Source organism: Mustela lutreola, chromosome 2, assembly GCF_030435805.1.
Source record: "Mustela lutreola isolate mMusLut2 chromosome 2, mMusLut2.pri, whole genome shotgun sequence".
Classification (NCBI taxonomy): Eukaryota; Metazoa; Chordata; class Mammalia; order Carnivora; family Mustelidae; genus Mustela; species Mustela lutreola.
In genome coordinates, this window is record NC_081291.1 from 118,669,064 (window position 1) to 118,691,830 (window position 22,767).

At 42.6% G+C, this 22,767-nt stretch overlaps 1 protein-coding gene and 1 long non-coding RNA gene across 6 annotated transcripts in view; one reads left to right on the top strand and one right to left on the bottom strand.

Moving 5' to 3' along the window:
• The window catches only part of MCF2L2 (MCF.2 cell line derived transforming sequence-like 2), a 254,225-nt gene extending 231,691 nt beyond the window's left edge, over positions 1–22,534 (top strand). For 3 of the 4 annotated variants that reach the window (XM_059163358.1, XM_059163355.1, XM_059163359.1), the window contains 3 exons: positions 16,054–16,098; positions 18,996–19,111; positions 19,501–22,534. In XM_059163358.1, coding sequence (XP_059019341.1) covers positions 16,054–16,098; positions 18,996–19,111; positions 19,501–19,614 — 275 coding nt within the window. In that variant the 3' untranslated portion in view covers positions 19,615–22,534. The remainder of the gene's footprint in view (positions 1–16,053; positions 16,099–18,995; positions 19,112–19,500) is intronic. The other variant, XM_059163356.1, reaches the window with a different exon arrangement.
• The window catches only part of LOC131824819 (uncharacterized), a 50,508-nt gene that overhangs the window by 22,426 nt on the left and 5,315 nt on the right, over positions 1–22,767 (bottom strand). For both annotated transcript variants that reach the window (XR_009350998.1, XR_009350999.1), the window contains exon 2: positions 14,232–14,373. This is a non-coding gene — a long non-coding RNA (uncharacterized LOC131824819). The remainder of the gene's footprint in view (positions 1–14,231; positions 14,374–22,767) is intronic.

A 22,767-nucleotide genomic window follows, 5' to 3' on the forward strand; every position in this document is an offset into this window, starting at 1 on the left:
CTTGTTATAGCCTTTGTTTTAAAGTCCAGTGTGTCAAGGGTACCCAGGTGTCTCAGTCAGTTAAGCATCTGACTCTTGATCTCAGCTCAGATCTTGATCTCAGGGTTGTGAGTTCAAGTCCTGCACTGGGTTCCACACTGGCATGGAGCCTACTTAAAAAACAAACTACAGTTTGTCCAATATAAATATTGCTACTCCTGATTTCTTTTGACATCCATTTGCGTGATATGTGTTTTCCAACCCCTCACCTTCAATCTGCATGTGTCTTTAGGTCTAAAATGAGGCTCTTGTAGGCAACATAACATGGGTCTTTTTTTTTTTTTAATCCATTCTGATACCCTGTGTCTTTTGATTGGAGCATTTAGTCCATTTACATTCACAGTAAGTATTGATATGCATTTGTTGCCATTGGATTACTTGTTCTGTGGTTGTTTCTGGAGATTTTCTCTGATCCTTGAATACTTTTCTCTCTTTCATGTTTTGCTGATTTTCTTTAGTGATATATTTGGACTTATTTCTCTTTATTCTTTGCATGTTTATTAGTATTTTTTGATATATGGTGACCATTAGGTTTGTATATATCCTCTTCTGAAAATAGCAGTCTATAATAAGTTGATGGTTGTTCAAATTTGAACTCATTCTTTTCTCCTCTTCTCCCCATATTTTAAGCATAGTTATTATCTTTTTTCCTTTTTTGTGAGTTCCTTGACTGGTCTTTACAGAAAAATTCATTTTTTACTGATTTTGTGTTTCCTGGCATTCTATTGTCATTTTTATTCTCTCCTTTCCACTCAAAGAGTCCCCTTTAATATTTCTTTCAGGACTGGTTTAGTGGTCACAAGCTCCTTTAGTTTTTGTTTGTCTGGGAAACTCTTTATCTCTCCTTCTATTATGAATGATAGTCTTGCTGGATAGAATATTCTTGGTTGCAGATTTTTCCCATTTAGTACTTTGAATATATCATGCTACTCCCTCCTGGCTTGCCAAGTTTCTGTTGAAAAATCTCCAGCTTAGCCTTATGGGTTTTTTCTTATAAATTAATGAATTCATTTGCTGCTTTTATGATTTTTCCTTTATCACTATATTTTGCAAATTTAATTACCATATGTCTTGATGTTGGACTGCTTTTGTTGATTTTAATGGGAGTTCTCTGTGTCTCCTCACTCTGGATGTCTCTTTCTTTCCCCAGATTAGGTTAGTTTTCAGCTATTATTTCTTCAAATAAATTTTCTGTCCCCTTTCTTCTCCTGGGACTCCTATAATATGAATGTTATTACATTTTATGGAGTCTCTAAGTTCCCTAAGTCTATTCTCAGTTTGCATATTTTTCCTTCTCATTTGTTCATCTTCCGTCCTTTCCATTATTTTGTCTTCTAGGTTATTAGTTCATTTCTCTGCTTCTTTCAGTCTGCTTTCATTACATCAACCATGTTTCTAATCTCATTTATTGCACTCTTCATTTCTGATTGATTCTTTTGTAGCTCTTTTACCTCTGTGGTAAGGATTTCACTGATGCATTCTGTTCTTTTCTCAAGCCTAGTGAGTATCCTAATGATCGTTTCTTTAAATTTTCTATCAGGCATGTTACTTATATCTGTTTTGTTTAGATCTCTGGCCATGGAGTTATCTTGTTCTTTCATTTGGGATGAATTCTTCCATCTTGGCATTTTTGTCTGGGTTTCTGTCTTCTTCTCTATGTTAGAAAAACCAGTTATATCTTCTGCTCCTGAAAATAATGGCCCTATAAAGAAGAGGTCATGTACTGCCCTGGGCCTGGTGCTCCAGGTGGTATCTTCAGTGTGTGCTGCATGCACTCTGCCATTGTGTTCTGGTTACTCTATCCTTTAGGCCAGTCATCTGCAGAGGTTCTCTTTGCCTGCTGTGAGTAGTGTTTGGTCCCTGACCTGAATGTGTCAGGTGTTAACTAAGTGTGCTCTGGTCTGCTTGTGAAATGAGACCTGTCACCACCTCCTTCAGAACTGAGGTCCTGCAAAACTCTCTGAGTGGGAGATGTGGTGTGGGCAAGAGTTTGTACTCGTCTTCTGGGAGAGGAGGCACCAAGCTAGGACTGAGGCAAGTGTGCCTGAGAAGAGTAGATCCCCTGGAGTGCAAGGGTTGGGGCTTGGTGTAAGCTAGTTAGGCAGCAAGTGTTGGAATTACTTCCTGCAGGTGGTTCTATGTTTATGCTGAGGGGCAGGGGAGGGCAATGATACAAGTTATCTCCTTTGTCCCCAGAGAGGCATCTCCACAAATACTGCCTCTCGGGGACACACTCTAAGAAGAGCAAATAATCTCTCCACTGCATGCCTCAGGCACTGTTCAGATGACTGTTGCCACACTATATGGTCTGGGGTTGTTTGCCTGCCTTCTCTCCAGGAGCAGCACAGTGCTGTCCTAGCCCTATCCCAGCCAAGACCACTGACCTTTACAATTCCAGGCTTTCAGCCCTGCTGGTTGCAAGTACTCATGAAAATTCAGCCCCTCTCATTTTCTAGGCCAGTGTCTATGGGGAAACATTCTGCTTGTGCATTCCTCTGTGTGCTCCTCTCTCTCTCACCCTCTCTGTGATCATGATTTCCTTCCCTTTGCAGCAGCTGTGATCTGTTTCTCCCCTAAACCACATCTCTGCAGTTGCTACCTTCTTTCATGTGGTTTTTTCTCTCCTTTCAGTTGTAGTTTGTTCTGTCAGTCTTTAGGTCAATTTCTGGTGTATTTAGGATGATTTCACAGTTATCTAGTTGTATTTGTGGGATGAGGTGAGCCTAGGGTCCTCCTACTCCACTTCCATCTTCTGTTTTTCCTTTCTAAAGTTGTTTTGGCTATTCTACATCCTTTATCTTTCTGTATGAATTTTAGAATCAGCTTTTCAATTTCTACAAAAAAGCTTGCTGAGATGTTGCTTGGTACTGTGTAAAATCTATAGATCAACTTGGTAAGAAAAGACATCTTAACAAAATTGTGTTTAATTGACAATTTAGATTTTAACTGAATCATGTTGCCCTGCTCTAACCCACACAAAAATGATATGTGTTTGTTATGAGGACATAGCAGTTACTTAGTTAACAATTCAGGAATACATTCTCAAGTCCTAGCACTGTGCTCCCTATGTTGTGACAGGAATGTAAAATCTAGATAAGAAGCAGAACCCCACATGGAATATTCCCCAGAACAGATTCCATGATAGGCCAAAAACAAGTCTCAATAAATTTAAGAAGATTTAAATCATATCAAACATCTTTTCCAACCACAACAATGTGAAATTAAAAATCAAGGAGTTATCTGGGTGGCTTAGTCAGTTAAGCATTTATCTTTTGATCTCAGCTCAGGTTATGATCTCAGGGTTGTAAGATTGAGCCCTCCTTCTGCCCCCTACCAAAAAAGCGAGTTACAGGAGGGGCACCTGTCTAATAGTCAGTAGAGCATGCAACTCTTGATTGTAGGATTGTAAGTTAAAGCCCCATGTGGGGTGTAGAGATTACTTAAGAAAGACAAAAATTGGGTGCCTGGGTGGCTCAATTGGCTAAGTGTCCAACACTTGATTTTGGCTCAGGTCATGTCAGAGTCATGAGATCAAGCCCCACATTGGGCTCCATCATGGGTGTGGAACCTGCTGAGACTCTCATTCTGGCCCTCCCCCAACTCCCTGCTCATGCCTATGTGCATGAACTCTCCCTCTCTCAAAAAAATAAGAAAGAAAGAGTAGAAAGAAAGAAAGAGGTAGAAAGAAAGAGGTAATATAGATCAGAGTGGAAATAAATGGAATAGAGACAAAAAAAAAAAAAAAGGATCAATGAAACTAAGAGTTGGCTCTTTGAAAAGCTAAACAAAAACTGATAAACACTTAACTGAGCTCATCAGGAGAAAAAGAAAGAGAACTCCAATAAAATCGGAAATGAAAGAGCAGTTACAACTGACATGAGAAAAATACAAAGGATCGTAAGAGATTACTATGAAAAATTATATGCCAACAATTTGGACAACCTAGAAGAAATGGATAAATTCCTAGAAACATACCATTTTCCAAGACTGAATCAGGAAGAAATAGAAAATATGAACAGACTAGTTACTAGTAACAAAATTGAATCTATTAAAAACAAAAAACAAAAAACAAAAAACTCCTAACAAACAAAAGTCCAGGACTAGACAGCTTCACAAGTGAATTCTACAAAACATTTAAAAAAGAGTTAATACCTATTCTTCTCAAACTATTCCAAAAAATGGAAGAGGAAGGAATGCTTCCAAATTCATGCTATGAGGCCAGCATTATCCTGATCCCAAAATCAAAGATACTATAAAAAAAAAAAAGAGAGAGAGAATTATAAATCAATATCCCTGATGAACACAGCTGAAAAGTCCTCAACAAAATATTAGCAAACTGAATTCAAAAATATGTCTTTCACCACAATCAAGTGGGATTTATTCCAGGGATACAAAATTGGATTTGTGCAAATCAATCAATGTGATACATCATGTTAACAAAATGAAGGATAAACATCATAGAGTCATCTCAATAGATGCAGAAAAAAAAATTGACAATATTCAACATCCATTTATGATAAAAATCTCTCAACAAAGTAGATTTAGAGGAAACATACTTCAACATAATAATATCCATATAGGAAAAACCCCCAGTTAACCTTATACTCAACAGTGAAAAACTGAGAGCTTTTCCTCTAAGATCAGGAAAAAACCAAGGCTATCAATTCTCTCCACTTTTTTTTTTAATTTTTAATTTTTTATAAACATATATTTTTATCCCCAGGGGTACAGGTCTCTCACCACTTTTAATCAACTTAATACTGGAGGTCTTAGCCATCGGGCAAAAAAAAAAGAAATAAAAGGCATTCAGATTGGCAGGCAAGAAGTAAAATTTTCACTATTTCCAGATAACATGATATTATATGTAAGAATCTCCAAAGACTCCACCCCAAAAAGAACTATTAGAATTAATAAATGAGTTCCGTAAAGTTGCAGGATACATCAACATACAGAAATCTGTTGTGTTTCTATACACTACTAAAGAAATAGCAGAAAGAGAAATTAAGAAAACAATCCCATTTACAATTGAATCAAAAAGAGTACAGTATCTAGGAATAAATTTAACCAGAGATGAAAGACCCGTACTTTACTGTAAGACATTGATGAAAGAAATCAGAGATGACACAAATAAATGGAAAAATATATGAAGCTCATGTTTTTGAAGAAAAATATTGTTTAAATATCCACCCAAAACAATCTATAGATTTAATGTAATTCCTATCAAAATACCAATAGTATTTTTCACAGAACTATAACAAATAATTATAAAATTTGTTTAGAACCACAAAAGACCCCCTAATTGTGAAAACTATATTGGGAAAGAAGAACAAAGTTGGAGCTATCACAATCCCAGATTTCAAGATTTACTACAAACCTATAGTAATCAAAATAATACAGTACTGGCACCAAATAGACACAAAGATCAGTGGAACACAATTGACAGTCCAGAAATAAACCCATGCTAATATGGGTAAATAATCTGTAACAAAGGAGGCAAGATTACATAATGGGGGAAAAAACCAGTATCTTCCATAAATGTTGTTGGGAAAACTGGACAGCTATATACAAAAGAATGAAACTGGACCACTTTCTTATACTGTACACAATAATAAATTCAAAATGGATTAAAGACCTAAGTGTAAGGCTCAAAGCCACACAATTCCTAAAAGGAAACATAGGCAGTAATCTCTTGGAAATCAGCCTTAGCAATGTTTTCCTGGGTAAGTTTCCACAGGCAGAGGAATCAAGAGCAAAAATATATACGATTGGGACTACATCAAACTAAAAAGCTTTTACACAGCAAAGGAAGCCACCAGCAAACAAAAATGTCAGCCTACTGAATGGAGAAAACACTTGTAAATGATATATTCGATTAGGCATATATATCCAAAATATATAAAGAACTCATACAACTCAATGTAAAAAAAAAAAAAAAAAACACCTCAATCTGATTAAAAAATGAAGAGAGGATTTGAATAGACAGTTTCCCAAAAAAGACACGCAGATGGCCAACAGACACATTAAAAGATGCTCAACATCACTGATTATCAGGGAAATGTAAGTCAGTACCACAATGAGATACCACCTCACACCAGTCAGAATGGCTAGTACCAAAAAGACCAGAGATAACAAATGTTGCTGAGAAAGTGGACAAAAGGGAATCCTTGGGTACAGTGGGGATGTTAATTGGTACAGCCATTATGGAAAACGGTACAGAGTTTCCTCAAAAAACTAAGCATAAAAGTGCCATACTATCCAATAATTCTACTTCTGGGTATTTACCCAAAGAAAATGAAAACACTATATTTAATGTAGCATTATTTACAATAGCCAAGTTATGAAAGCAACCCAAGTGTCCATAGATAGATGAGTGAATAAAGAAGATGTGATATAGGTACACAGTGGAATATGACTCAGCCCTAAAAAAGAATGAAGTCTGGCCATTTGCAACAGCATGGGATGGTCCTAGAGGGTCTTATGCTGAGTGAAATAAGTCAAAGGAAGACAAATATTATATTATTTCACTTACATATGGACTAAAAAACCAACTACTCAATAATAACAAAAAAGAAATAACTGATTATATTCATTCTATTTAGATCTATAGAGAACCAGGGTTCTATGGGTTCTATAGGTTGCCAGGGTGGGGGTGGTGGGGAATGGGGAAAATAGGTGGAAAATATTTTCCAGTTAGAAAATAAATAAGTCACTGGAATGAAAAGTACAAAAAAATAAGCAGAACCAGACCTTAGCATGTAAAAAAAAAAAAAAAAAAAAAAAAAAAAAAAAAAGTCCTACTGAACCCAAAGACAGGCCCAGAGACATTGTCTAGCACCTTCCTCTTACAGACTGCCAAACAGGGGGTCAATTTCATACAACTTTTCAGCAGCTGACCAGAGCAGGGCCTTGGGCTGATCCCTGAGAGGAGAAGAGACTTTCCAGACAGAACACAGACTCAGAAGCATCAGGCAGTGGGGGAGGGAGGTTTCAGGATTGGGACTACCAGGACCTTATGTCTGTCTAGCATTTTTCAGAGCTCTGACACATATCCAGTTATCGTCCCAGTCCTTTCCTGTACCACCTTTAACCCTTGGGATTGCTGAACATAGTACTTTCATACATTCTGGACAAGGCACCCACACTCTCATAGAGTACTCTATCACCGCATCCAACAGGCTATATTATAATTTTATGACTTAGACTAAAGTTTTTCTCCCCACTAGACCATGAATTCATCTAGACCATGAAGGTTGTTTTAGTAGTTTTAGCTTCCCTTGGGCCTCATAATATACAAGGGCCTGGCACTCATAGGCGCTCAGTAAATGTTTAGTGAATAAACAAATAAAAGAACTCATTGAATAATCATGTCAGGCCGGCAAACTCCTCTGCAAGCAGAGTCAGGGGTGATGAGGTTTAGCTCAGGACACATCTCATTCACCTCAGACCTCCAGCGCCTCGCAAGTGTTTATTTGTTGAGCTAGTCTAACCCAAAAGAGTTACTATTAATAGTTGGCATTTCAGGACAGAGGAGAGGGAAGGAGGGAGCTATAGTGAGCCAATGAGGCAGCTTATGAGAGGATGAAAGGGGATTCCTCCTCCTCACCTCTCCCACTTTAAGACTTATAGCCAGGGGCGCCTGGCTGGCTCAGCTGGTAAAACAAGGATCTCTTAACCTCAGGGTTGTGAGTTGAAGCCCCACACTGGGTGTACAGATTACTTAAAAATAAAACCTTAAGGGAAAAAAAAAAAAAAAAGACTTGCAGCCAGTTAGATGTTAACTGTATAATCCGGCAAGTGGTGTTCGTTGAACAGTCCCTTGTTGGATGTCATGCACAGAGCTAGGCCAAGACTTAGACTAAAGTGGAGGAGGAGGATAAGCAGGTCCTTGAGACTTTAGGAGACCCTACGTGAGCAGCACCACTCCAGCTGGTACAGGGAGGAATGTATGTGCCATTCTTTCCTGTTGTTCAATGTTCATGTCTATTTCTTGAAAGCAAAGACACTGGAGTGGAATTTGTACACTGCATTGAAAATATGGAAAGAGCTAGCAGCAGTAAGGAAGACCCAGTCCCCAGCATACATGGGGTTAAAGGTAGGATCCAGTGGGAGAATGGGGCATAATGGGTGATAGAAGCTGAAAAAGACATGTCTGAGTCTCAGCCTTTCCTTAAGTATGTGAGCAAGAAGAAAGATATCATTTAGGTTTTTTTGCTATTCATCTGTGTAGATCTAATTAAGCTCAGATGAAAATGAAGGGTAAATGTTTCACATTGAAAGTGACTACCTCTTTGGAAAAGCTGTCCTCTTAAGGAAAGTAAGGATAAGAGCATTGCCAGAACGTCTCTGCTTGGGAATAAAGACACCGGCTCATGGCAACTTTATTTCTTGCTCTGTCCAAGATTTATGGATTTCACCTCTTCTCCAAGCTTTCCATGGAAAGGTTAGGAGCATTTGACCCAGGTGGTTCCCCATGAGACTTCAGCCCTGACCTCTCTGTGGATCAGTTTTCTGGTTGCCAAAATTTGGTATGGGATCACAAAGAAAAACAAGTGTAGAAGCTTTTTATACTTTAGATCTTAATGACAGAATAGATCATGGTTTATGGGGTTCTGAATGTGCTGCTTTTGTCATCATCTTATCTTTCTCTGGCTGTGTAGATAACCTTTTCCAAAAGACCTACTTTATGCTTTTACCACTGCCCATAATCAAAGTCTCGGGAATTTAGTATTTGACATTTTGGTTTTGGACGATTATGTGATTAATTTGATGGGACATGAGGTATGTATTCAGGCCTACAATTCATTTAGTAAAGCCCTCTGGAAGGAATTTTAGTTAACACATTTACTGAGTGTCTACAAAGTACACAAGTCATTGAAGAAACACACAGATCCCACATCCCCACTCAGGGGCAAAGCTAACTAATGCTATGTTTCTTGGTCAGACTTCTAGACCCTTGGATGTTAATGAGCATGAAATCACAAATTAACAGGAAAATGGTCATGTAATAAGTAATTGGATATGCAGTCTTGGTCAACAAATATGAATGGCAATGCTATTTAATAAAGCAGTGATTGTCAGGGCACCGGGGTAGCTTAGTCTGTTCAGTGTCTATCTCGGCTCAGGTCATGATGTCAGTGTTATGAGATTTAGCCCCGCATTGTGCTCCATGCTGGGTGTGAAGTCTGCTTGGGATTCTCTTTCTCTCTCTGCCTCTCCCCTCCCCCAAATAAATAAATAAAAATAATGCAGTGATTTCCATTTAGGGTATATATGTGTGATCTAAAGTTTTGTATTTGGGAAATACAGACCAGGAAAAATAAAGTCTGAGAAAAATCTTGGCTGGTGAGGGTTCATAGAATATAATATAGTCCCTAAATTTGCTTTGCATGATAAGGTCTATCCTTCTATGGGATATAGCAGAATCTCTGCGAGGTGTGAAATTTGTTTTGTTTTGTTTTCCATGGGTATCTTGTAATGCCTTGTTAAAAAAAAAAAAAAAAACTTTTTTAAGAAAAGAGAAAATCAGATTTTCATCTTCTAAATAATTGGCTTTATCCCCCAATACTGTCTCTAATCAAGTCACATCCTGACTTCCTTTTCTATTTTGAAAAGCTCAAAATGAAGGAAGACCCCTGATACCAGACTCTCCGTTCAGCTGGGGCCCTACAGATAAGTAAAATGTATATTGATAATTCCATTCCAGGTTATTTATTTAACAGGCAACTCTTCAGATTTTCAAGGACTATATTTCAAGGACTGTAGACTAGTAGAAGATTGAACCTATCAACCTTATCTACAGTATATTTTAACTCCTTTTTTCATGTGCCAAGAATCTCTTAAAGAGATTTTTAAAAGACCCCTTGTTTGAAGACCAATATTGGCATACACTGGTCAACACAGTGGCATAATCTGCAAATTTAGAGATATGAGCCGTTTGAGGGAGGTGTAACTCCTTCACCTAAAGCATAAGGATGTGGTTTGTCCAGGTGCCTTTCTTCTTTTCCTTCTGTACCCTGCTAATTTGAAGTGACCAGACTCAAAGGTGCGAGATGAGCAGAAGAATGGTTAACATTTAGTTAAGTGTGTCTTAGTGTAGGCTTGGCTGAGGACAGTTTACATTTATGTGTGGCTATGTGTGATCACACTAGGAGGGCAGGCTGATTTCAGAAGTCAGGAAGATGCAAGGGAATAACCAAAAAAAACCAAAGTTCATGTGAACTTTGATGACTTTTTCACGAATTAGTTTCACAAAAACCAGTCAGCTCTTCAGAAGATTGGCGGAAACCTCAAAACAAAGCAAAAAAGACCCCAAAACAAGAAGCAGAACTCAAGAGTTACAGTGTGAAAAGTAGTCTAGAGTACACTGAGAACACCAAATGCTGGTGATGATAGGAAGCCATAGGAACTCTCATTCACAGCTGCTGGTGGCCATACAAAATGGTACAGTTTGACAGTTTCTGACAAAAACTAAAAATGGTTTTACCATACAGACCAGCAATCATATTCCTTGGTATTTAACCAAATGAATTGCAAACTACCATATATCCATACAATGGAATATTATGCAGAAATAAAAAGAAATGAGCCATCAAACCACCAAAAGACATGAAGAAGCAGAAGTGGCAAATTGTTAAGCAAAAGAATCCCTTCTGAAAATACATACTGCATGATTCCAACTGTTTGACACTCTGGAGGAGACAAAACTATAGAGATAGTACAATGATCTGTGGTTACCAGGGATATAGAGGAGAGGACATGAGCGGGCTGCACACGAGAGATCTTTAGGGCCGTGAAACTTCTGTATGAAATCATAATGGTGGTGCCTGACATTGTGCATTTGTCAGAACGCGTAGAACTGTCCAACTCAAAGAGTAAACCCTAATGTAAACTGTGGGGTTTTAGTTAATAATAATGCATTGGTGCTGGTTCACGAATTGTAATGAACGTATTACACGAATGCAAGATGTTAATAATAGGAGATACTGTGTAGGGAGCCAGTGGAGAGGGGTGATTGGGAATACTCTGCCTTTTCTGCTCAATTTTTCTGTAAACCTCAAACTGCTCTAAAAATAAAATCTATTCATTTTTTAATAAAAAAAAATGTCCACACACTGTAGTGTCATAGGGCCTGAACACACTACTGCCCAGTTGCTGTGAGGTTAGCTGCTAGCAGCTCTCAGTTGTGCCCTTCAGAGGATTGCCGGCTAGAGCTGACCAGAGCTGTCCAGCCAGAAAAATGCCTGAGAAGTTATGGCCTCCTTCAAGGACAACTTATGGCCAGCCAGCCAATGGATGACTGACTCGGGGTGTCATCTATGGTCCGGGTTTGCCAGGAGATCAGGCTGGCGCTAGACTTAAGCAGAGCCTACTTTTCCCTGCCCGGTCTTCTGTCCTCAGTGCTCTGACAGGTTTCCTCTGAAAGCCCTTTCTCCACCACTCACTTGTGCAACCTGCTTCTGGGAAACCTGACGCAAGGCAGAACCAGGAAAGGTCCTATAAGGATGGGATTCTGGTGTTACTAGGTCACTTGCTGGCCAGGTGACAATGAGGATTCCATTGCTCTGGTTAGGTAGAGTGTGGAAGTAGAGTTTGTGGTAGAGGTTCAGTGACTAAGATCTTCACCTGTGGTGACTTCTGGGGTCAGATACAGGGAGACAAGGATGTACTAGTTGGTGCCATGTCTCTACATTTGAGAAGTCTGGGGAGACTATTAAGTATCAGGAGCACAGAACTGGGAGGCTATTGCTAAGTACCATGGGTGCACTGAAGAGAGTGAAGACAGGGGTGACCTCAGATTTACCACCAATTTAAAGCCCCATCTGAGAATCAGAGGGCTTCCTTGCCAACGTTCAACCTCTCATCTTCTATAGCATGGCAGTGTGTGAGAGAAGGATGAATCCTCAGCCTAGGCAAATCTGCTGCCTGATCATTTGGGGCTCCTAGTGCTAGTAGAAGAGCAGGCAGGTCATGCCCTGATAGGGAAGATGTGGGGCTGTAATGCTTGAGATGAGGACATTTGGGTCCAGGCCCCAAACCCCCTGCTTATGCGCTGGCATAAGTGTCCCACCACCCCCTTGTTGGGAGAAGGATCCCTTTCCCCCCAAAGATCATGTAGAATCCTCAAATGAGACATGCAAGACAATGCTCGCCCTTCTCAAGATGTTTCCCCACCATCCTTCCAGAATAATAATTAGCATTTAATTATAACATGGTCTGACTGGGGAAGAAGCGCAGAGACCTACAGACTCAACCTCAAAATGTGAGGATCTTCATACTGCGTTGAAGTATGCCCATCAGAGACCATCCATTGCAGAAAGGGTGCCAAACAACTAAACTGACTGGATGACTTGGCCAGCAAGTGTCAGCTGGCTTTCTCCTTGGTACCCCAGTACCTGCACAGTGAGCTCAGAGAGACTGCTTCACAGCAGAGTGGGAAGCTATGTGTGGGCCCACCAGCATGACCTTCCTGTTGTCAAGGCCAAGAGCCACTGCTGAATTTCCACCTGGCCAGCTCAGATGGACGCTGTGCTCCCAGTTGGATACTATCCCTGGAGAACAGTCAATGTCATCAGACCCCCCCTAGGCTGGAAAGTACAATAATTCACTCTGAGCAGGGTTGACCTGTGTGACTTTCCTGCTCACAGTGTCTCCATGCATCACCGTTCGAAGACTCATGTAGCATCTGATCAACCATACAAAATTTCTCTAATGGACAGACTCAGCTGTAAAAATATGACCACAGGACTGACCTACAGTCCTTCCACACACCACCCCATTTAGAAGCTGCTAGCCTGACAAGAGGCATGGAATCGCCTCTTGAAAGCGAGGATGTGCAACAGTTTAGACATGACACTGTGGGGTTGGGATGCTAATCTTCAGGGTGCAGTATATACCTTAAACCTATGGTCATGTTATGGCACTGTGCCCTCAGTAAGCAGAATATGTGAATCTGGGAGGTAAGAGGTTGAATGAGTTGTTACCTTATTCGTTACCACTCTCTAGGGACTTGCATAGAGCACTTGTCTTCCCCATCCCTGCAACGTTGGTCTCAGTGAGTCTAGAGGTCTTGGTTGCCAAGGGGGAGTTTGCATCAGGGACACAGTAAGAGTCCTGTTGAACTTGAGTCTATGCCACCTGCTGTGGCGGCTGGTCTTTAGGTTGTACTGTTACTACCATCTCTCCCACTCGTTCTAGGTACCCCGTCTTCTCATCTTCTGCCTGGTGGTGTGCACAGTGGCTGTCCCAGACCCTTGTCTGGCTATTTTTCTTTACTCGCCCATTTACAGTGACAACTGGGTGTGGAGGTATTGGGGGATGTCTCAGGGGGTCACCTGAGTATCAGGCACATTCCTCTCTGACACTGTTAGGTAACAGCCTGACCTCCTCATGATGAGTAGGAGCAATTACTTCCTCCCATGTGGCAACTGCTTTCTTTGCCTGCATGGCTTCTGGCATGAGGACAGAGTGGAGGGACTCCTCATGGTGGTAGGGGTAAGGCCTGGACAGGGGAAGAAGGCACTGTGGTGGGAGCTCTCCTAAGAACTGAAGCAATTTCAAGATGGGACTGTCACAGAACAGAGAAGTGTGCTCTTTCTGGTGCTATTGGTTGACAGGAAGGAGTGAAGCTAATAGTATTTTACTAGCCAGAATTGCACTGAAAACTCTTAATTCTGAATTTAGTTGCACCCCTGGTTTTCAAAACCCTGGCTGTTGAAAGATATATAAAATGAGAATGACCACTGTGCCACAAAGGTAACAGAAGTTGAGACTGTCTACTAATCCTTAGCCACAGGCCTAAGTGCAGGCCTGAATGTGGGTCCCTTGTCTAGTTCCTCAGGGTCTTGGGGGTGGGGGGAGGCTGCTTTAGTATCTGTGGGTCATTTAGTGCAGCACATAAGGGTTGTTTGCTGATTTGGGGGGATTTCCTTTTAGGCCTAGACTTGGTTACTTTTATTATTTTGTTATTTTGTTGTTATTCAGAATGATTTCACGTAGTCTAATGATAAAGAAAATATGGTCTGGCAAACAGTCTTCTCTGCTGAGATTGTGGGATATTTTAGATACCTGGCCAATAAGTTTTCAGTATTTTAAGCTTCATTTTCTGATTACAAAAAATATATATGCAGATTATAAAAAATTTAGCATGTAATGAAGAAAAGGACAAATAAAAGTATGAATCAAACATTACCCACCTGTGGGCCTGTTCCAACTCAAAACATATGATGGTAGCTCACTGCTGAGCTTGGAGGTGGTTTCCCAGTTCTGCAGTTTCTTTGACCTCAGCTCCAAGCAACTCTGAACATCCAAGACAGTAAGCTCAGACTGCCCTAGAAGCTGGCAAGGATTTTGACAACAGAAAACACACTTAAAAAATAAATTAAATAAATAAATAAATAAATAAAGCACCGTGAGGATGTGTGCAATCTGAAAGTTATTAATTGAATGCTTAGGAGTGATTCCTTCTTCTTGGCCAAAGGTAAGTTTGCCAAGGAAATGGACACTTTAGATATAGATCAGCTCTCTCTATATATAGATATATAGATATAGATCAGATGTCCACATTTACACCCCAGGCCACTAAGCAAACAATCCTAATCCAGCATAGTACCTGTGGCAACACCCTGGAGATCGCTCCTGTCGTGTGGGCTGCAGAGAGCTGCTGGGGTGCATTAGGCATAAGGTGACCCCATTAGTTAACTCCCAGAAGGCAGAGAAGGACCGTCCTTAACAGCACAGCATAGTGGTAAAGAGCTCACAGCTCAAACCCAGCTCTGGGTTTTTGGATGAATTATGTCACTTGTTTGTGCTTAAGTTCTTTTCATCCTTTGTTTGATAAAATGCAGGTGATACTGAATAGTCTTACTGTGAGAATTAAATGAGATGAAGCTTTCAGACTAGTGCCTAGATGGCTGTTTGCATATTATCATTAATGACTTGTTAACCACATTCGTTCCTCCAGGGAAGGAAAGGAAAGGCTTGTCCATGATTTTAAACCAGGTCTCCACTCCACTGCCCCTCAAGTGAAAATGTGATAGAGGTGGCCTTAAAAATTTTTGCATGATTGGGGCACCTGGGTGGTTCAGTTGGTTAAGTGTCAGACTCATGATTTCCTATCAGGTCAGGATCTCAGCGTCCTAACATCAAACCCTGTTAGGGCTCCATGCTCAGTGTGCAGTCTCCTTGAGATTCTCTTCCTCTCTCTCCGCCCCTCACCCTGTTTGTGCAAGCATGAGGGAGTGCATACTCTAAAAATAAAAAAATCTTTTTTAAAGTTTTGCATAATTATAGGAAATAGGAAATGTAGGGAATGTAGGAAATTTCAAAATCCAGTTTGAAAGAAATATAAAAATAGTTTGCCCATTTGAAATCGGCAGCGTAAGGAGCAGCCGTGGAACAAGTGGACTCTACAGTGGTCCCATTATGCCATCTAGTGGACAGCAAAGGAAAGGCATGATTTTATCTTCAAAGGTAGTAACTTACCCAAAACGTGTATATTGATGAGGATAAAAACTCACTAATAGGTTCACATGTCAATAAATCTCATTCAATTTTTAAACCAACATAAAAGTTCAGAATTCTATACACTAAGTGCTAAAATTAAATTCCCAAAACCACTTAGGAGTTATGTGATGTATGCTAGAAAGATCATCCACTGAAGGAAAAGAGAATACACACCAGACCTTACTGGCATGAATTTTCACAGTCCACCTTGCCCATTCTTCTTATCTTTCTCCACCAAAATTTTTCATGCTTATTCTGGTACCTGGACTTGGAGTGCCCCAGAGACTCAGAGTGTACCTACTCAACGCTCTGGTACCAGAGCCATTCTGCTCATTTTCCAAGAATGCAACTATCACTTAAAATTTTGCTGTAATCAAATTGACAGTTTGTCGAGGACCCGTGTGTTTGGTTTTGTTTTTCGCATGTGTGTGTGTGTGCGCGCGTGCACGTGTGCACATGTTCTGTTTCCTTTCAAAGCCGTTTATTACTTTTATAATTTGTTTTCTCCTCCAGATATTGATGAGGGTGAAGGCAATGGCAAACGAATCTCCTCAAAAGGTGAGTAATAATAGCATATCTGAAGTACCCACAGCTGTTCTGAAACCTTCTTTTTAGTATTATTGTCATCACTATTAACCATAATAACAGGTGTTATTAAATTCCTAAGGTGTACCAGACATTTTACTTTATAAGCCCCTTTTTAAATCTTGATATCAAAATTGCAATGGATATTATTATCACTGTTGTTATAGACAAGAAAACAGATGCTCAGAGAGACCAAGTGACTTACCCAGGACCACACAGCTAGTAAATGAGTGACAAAGTCAGAACTACTCTCAGGTCTCTCTGACTCCAAAGTCTTTGCTCCTACCACTGGACAATGGGCCTTTCATTTATTCACTCATAGGATCTGTCAGACTCTGAGCCCAAGATTCTGGGGTCCCCTGAGTGCTGTCACCTTTATAGGAACTAAGACTTAGTCCCTAAGACCCCTGAGAGCCCACAGCCAGTGAACCCAGAAGGAAGGGCTTCAATATGCAAATGACAGAGATGTAGCAAAACTCAGACTGGGAGCTGCGCTTTTGTCCCCTGCGCTTCCAGCTTTAATAGATGGACCTTCTTCAAGGTGTGCTGGTTCTGAGAATGCTGAGAATTTCCCAGGAGCTGAGGGGGCAGGGGAGCAGGGTACTGGGAGAATAGGATATAGTCTCTGCTGCCAAGAGCCCGGGACCCATGGGGGAGACACAGGAGGGCTTGCCCAGAGCAGCTGCCATTTGTGTAAGAAGAAATTCTGTCTTGAAGAGTCTTACAAGGTGATTGTGGGGGAGCCCACCACCTCCATAGCTCCTCTCCTCTGTCTCCCAGAATAGAATGGGATAGAAAAGAATAGAACACAATGGAGTAAAATACAATAGTAGAATAGAGCAGACTAGATCAGATCAGAATATCATACCTGTAAGGGGAATATTTTTCCATAAACTTGTTTTCATTTCAGAGACATGTTATGTGTGTCCACTGTTGGAAGGAAAATGGGCATCTCTCTGGAGCTGCTTCTAAGGCATATAGACAACTTTGGTTTAGACTAAACTGGGGGGCCGAGGGACTCCAGGCCTCCCCCACCCTCACCCGTGATACCAGGAATGAAGGAGGCCTTGGGTGCTGACAGTCCCCAGCCAGGAGGTGGCATCTGGGTCATGAAGCACTGGGAAGATCATTTCTTTCCAGGCTCAGGCAGATCCTTCCTGAAGGCAGGAAAAAGCCCAGGTGACCTTGAATTGATGCAGTCAACCTGTGGCCAAATGTGTGAGAGGTCCCCCGTGGCAGCCCTGTGCCGGGTTGAGGGTCCCCTTTCCTCTGGCTGGGCCCACAGGAGAGGGGAAACCCGTTACCAGTGCCTGGTCGCCATTTTACCCCAGGTGTCACCTACTGCAGAGTGGCTGGAACTGGCTGTCAGGTCTTTAAGCTGCACTATCACCCCCCTAGTCCTGCTGCCCCCAGGCCCTGAGTGCTCCATAGTTGCCTGAGGCTCAGGCCAGGCCCCACTCCTGCCCTCCCAGCAGGTGGCTCTGGAGTCCCCCCCCCCCCCCGCTTTGTCTGGGGCACTGAGGCCACAGACCCTGGAGACATTGTCTTTCTGTTCAGACGGGGTTGGGGAGAGGGTGGTCCAGGGCAATGTCTCCAGTGTCCTCTCCTATAGCCTTTCAGCAAGACTGCCATTCCTTATCCTCCCTGTCTGCTCCCTGGTGTAAGGGGGTCTGTGTTGGATGACTGCTCTAGAGAGATGTCTCTGGGTGTTACTGTGGATACCCCCAAATCCTGTCAGGGGGAGGGCAGTGAGAGGCAGCTCCCTGAGCCAGTTTCTCCTCTACCTTCAACCCCTCACCCTACCATGTCCTGGAACTAGAAATCAAACCAAGTTTGCTGCAGTCTGAGAGAACTGTGTCCAGCTGCCTTACAGTCAATCCTCCAGCATCAGGTGGGGTCCCTGGAGGCTTTCAGGAAGGGGTTGCCTGGCTGCTCTGGAGAGAGCCCTCGGCCCCAGAATGAAGCTTGGGAAGTCTCTGGGCTGCAGTCAAAGTGTTCCCACATGTGCCCTTCCTGCTCATTGGTAAAACTGTGCCACCACCCCCAACTGTAGGCTCCTTTGGGATTCCCATGTCTAGGATCCCCCACTCCCCATGCCCTGCTAATGCCCTTCAAGGCCTCATCCCAATCTCTGCCCTTGAATTGTCACCTGAACAGAAACTTGGTCCTGCACTCAGATTCCTGCGGGATGGATTACTCAGCTGCCGCTCGGCCACTCAGTCAACAGAACTTGGCCAAATGATTATTCCTCCCTCATCTCAGTTTCTCATCTGTGAAATGGAGCTAAAGCTCTTCCAGGGTTATGTGAAGCTTAACTTTTGACCAACTGGCACCCCAGCAGGCAAAAAGAGTGGCTCAGTGTTTGGGGTGCTGCTGTTCCCCTCAGTGTCTATCAGCCCCAGGGACATGACAGGTGCACAGTGACATGACTGGCCCATTAATGAATCAGTTCATTGGAGAGAGAGGCAGGATGTACTTGCTTCTCCGACTCCCCGTGGGGACAGCAGTGACAGAGGTTGCCACGGTAATGGGAAATGGGCAGTAGTCAGGGGAGAGAAAAGGGGGCAAGGGGAAAAGAAGGGAGGGAAGAAGGGTGAGGGCAGGAAGGTCGTCAAGCACAAAAAGACAATGACCATTTTCTTGGAGGACAAGGAGTAGGACTATGAGCACCATGTAGACATGTCTTCTCAGTCACACACACTCACAAAATTTTGAGCTGGGAGAGGGAAACTGGAGATCACAGACCTCTACCTCCGCCCCCAAGGTGAGGCAGTCCAGGTCCTGGGAGATTGGGAGTTAGAGATGGGGGAGAATGGGTTCTTGGGGACAGGAACTGCCTGGAACATCTGGCCATCCCCTCCCCCACACAGCAGGCCAAATTCTTCCCTTTCTCCAAGGCTGCTCCAGCAGAGAGTTCATCTCCATGGAAACCTCTGAGGAGCCTGAAGGTGCAGAAGAAATGGAAAAGGAGAACAGTGCTCTGAGTGTAATTTATGTTTTACTTACCTCTTTCATTTTTCTTCCTCATTCCTATCCATCAGCTTCTCCTTCCTTTCTCTTCCTCTCCCTGTTTCCTCCCTCTTCCCCTTTTCATAATTCTCACCCAGAAGGACCAGGCCTAACTCGGGAAGCTGAGGTCACTGAATCTGCAAAGTGCCTCAGACCTCCCAGACTAGCATGACCCCATCTCCTTAGCAATGCACTAGTTTCTCACCATAAATATGGGGCTCCTGCCGGAATCCTGCGTGGCCCCGTGGGAGAGCTAGGGTGGGCTCCAACCTGTCCCCGGGGAATTACTGCTTGCACCTGGCCCAGGCTCGGGCACTCCCCGGCATTGCCAAATCTGAGTGTGTACCACTGTGCCCTCCCTTACAGCTATCCGGACTTTTCCAGTTGGACGACAGTTATGAATCGTGTTCCTCCAAATCTGTCCCGGAAATGGGAGAAAGCATCCAGGGGAAAAAAGAAGGTGGCGATGAGGACATGTGAGTGTGAAAGAGGAAAGAACAGTAAGCGAACTGGTTAGCCATTGCTCCCCTGACTCTTGTTGAATTTCAGGACAACGAACAAAACTAAGCCAGGGTCCACTGGCTTGCTCGCCCCTGCGGCCGGGGCGACAGCTAGCTTACGGGCATAAGCAGTGCGGGCGAGGGAAGGATGCCTGAGGATCCCCTCCCCGGAGAACTGACACTGGCACCAGACCCCCGCGGCTCCCCGCTCGGCCGAGGCCCCCAGACCGCCTTCGTTCCGCTCACAGGCTGCGGCGGCCGCTGGGGGGCCCGGCCCACCCTTACACAGAAAGCAGCCAACGGGCATCGGACCCTCCGAATCTGTCACCCTAGCGCGGGGGAAGGGCCAGGACCACCTTCCAGAAGACTAAGGGTCCACGGCCTCCGGGGGAGCCCACCCTCCGGGTATGAGCCGCAGGGAACCTGGGAGCTGCTCCCCACGCGCGTCTCTACGCTCGTCTGCAGAGGTTAGCGAAGCTCAGTCCTGGAGCGCTCGGCCCAAGGTTTCTCAACGTTGCACTCAGACTTTGGGGGCTGGGGAATTCTATGTCGGGGAGGGGAGGGCAGTCTTAGCATTGTAGGGTATTTCACAGCATCCTTGGCCTCTTGCCGCAAGATGCCAGTAACAGCCCTCTCCCACCCGTTCACCCAAATTATGACAATCAAAAATGCCTTCAGACGTTGCCAATTTTTTCCCGGGGCGGGAGTGGGGAGATCCGTTGAGAATCTCCTCCCCGAGCCTTGGAGGAGCCGAAACTCGACAGGGGCAGCCCTGTGCTCTTCTCCCCGAATCCCCACAAGAACGTTCCGGTGGTGTTTGTGTTACTTTGTCCCAGGATTGTATCCTTTCAGAGAGGGTTGGTTCCAAGTTAATGTCTGAGGTATTTCGTTTTAGATTTATTGGTTTGAAGATTAGTTTCAGTTATTTTCAGTTATTTTTTATTTTTCGATATATTAGTTAATTTTTAGGTAACCTCTATTTTGGGTTTTCTAGTTATTTCATTTTATAGCTTTAAAGTTACTTGTTTATAAATATTTTGTTACTTATTTAGCTACTCAACATTCACTGCAAGTTTTTTTTTTAATTTTATTTATTTATTTGACAGAGAGAGAGATCACAAGCAGAGGGAGTGGCAGAGGGAAAGGGAGAAGCCGACCCTATGCTAAACAGGGAGACTGACATGGGGCTCCATCTCCAGACCCTGGGATCATGACCTCAGCTGAGGGCAGACGCTTAATGACTCAGCCACACAGGCGCCCCACACTGGAAGTTTTAAAATTATTTTTGAATTATTTTCAGAAAAAAAAATGTTTTTAGTTGTTTTAGAGTTTTTTTGTTAGTTTTAGTTATTTATAATCACAGTTATTTTTAGTTATTTTAGAGTGGGGTTATTTTTATATTCATTTATTAATTATCTTTTACTTATTTGGTTTTCAATTATTTTATTTTCAATTGTTGCATTTTTTAAAAATTTTATTTACTTGACAGAGAGAGATCACAAGTAGGCAGAGAGGCAAGCAGAGAGAGAGAGGAGGAGGAAGCAGGCTCCCTGTTGAGCAGAGAGCCCGATGCGGGACTCGATCCTAGAACCCTGAGATCACCACCTGAGCTGAAGGCAGAGGCTTCAACCCACTGAGCCACCCAGGCGCCCCCAATTGTTGCATTTTTGAACATTATATTTCCTGAATTTTTTTATTTTCAGAGTTTTGAGATATTAGTTTTGAGTTATTTTTAGTTATTTATTCTCAAATTACTTTTCAGTTACATCTTGGCCACTTAAAATTGTTTTTTCTGTTCTGTATTTTTACTTCTTTCATTTTCAGAATTATTTAATATTAGGATTACTTTGTCTAGGGGATCCAAACAAAAGAGAGACACGACATCAGTTATTTTAACAGAAAGAATTTAGTATAAAGAATTGTTATCCAGCTATTGGAGAGTTTAAGAGGGAAGAAGTGATAATGTGATACCATGGAGATGTTAACTGCAAGAAGCATCTACCAGCCCAAGGGCTGAGGGAGCAAAGGGAAGAAATTGGAGGTGGCCTTGCATAGCTGGGGTTAGTCCTCTGAGGAGGAAGTGCTGCCCCATAGGACAGGTGTCCCAGGAGCTGGAAGTTAGTCTGGGAGCTGCCAGCTGGTGCTGGTGTCTTTGAAGCGGGTGGGGCGGGTGGGGGGGGGTGGTAACTGAAACCAGATATTGCTCTCAGAGTGCAGACCAGTTGCCAGGTGGATGCCAACAGGAACTCAGGTACACAGAGGTCCCTCTCCCCACTTCTGTCCTCTGGTCAGTCTGCTCTATTGGCCAGGCTTCACAGGGAACAGCTGGCAAAAGAGGTGAGTGGCCCCAGCCCACAAAGCAGTGATTAGAAGGGTGGGCTGAAAGCTAAGAAATCAAGGCTAATAACCAGCACCCTGACCTCTCGAGTTATTTACTTTTAAAGCTAGTTTTGGATTTAGTTAGTTTTGAAATTGTTAGCATGATTTGATTTTAACTTCTCACTGGACGTGGGATCTGGCTAAGTTTTTGTTTCTCTGATTTGTTTCTGGAATGGAGTGGGAACTTCTTAAACATCTGAGGACTGTCTCCCATGTCACTCAAGAAAATTACTTCAGAATTTAAGAAAACAAAAATAAGTGTCTTACTTTGTTCATAAAGAAGCCCTTTGACTACATGGCCAAAAAAGGGCAGAGACTAAGGGACAGACCATCAGGGAGAGGATCTTCAGCAAAATTGTCCAACAGAGTGTTCTTTGAAATTTTTCAGGAAGTTATGTTGTGGAGCTATCCTCTTGTGCCCCTTTCCTAACAACAAAATATCTTTCTTGATGGTGTGTTTCACATTTGTAGACTACAATATTGATTGTTTGAACACAAAAATAAAGTTGTTTCCAAACCCATAGGAGATCTTATTTCCTCCTACTTGCATTGTTTTCCATTTTGGCCATAGAACATTTATTTGTTTGTTTGTTTGTTTGTTCAGTACCTATTTCCTGAGCACCCCTGTCCTCAGGAAGGTACTGGCATCAGGAGAGACCAGGAAGGCATGAAGACGAGTGAGAAGCTCTCAGTACAGTTGGGGGAGACAGATGTGGAAACCTCATCACAACACAGTGTGACAAATAACATGGGG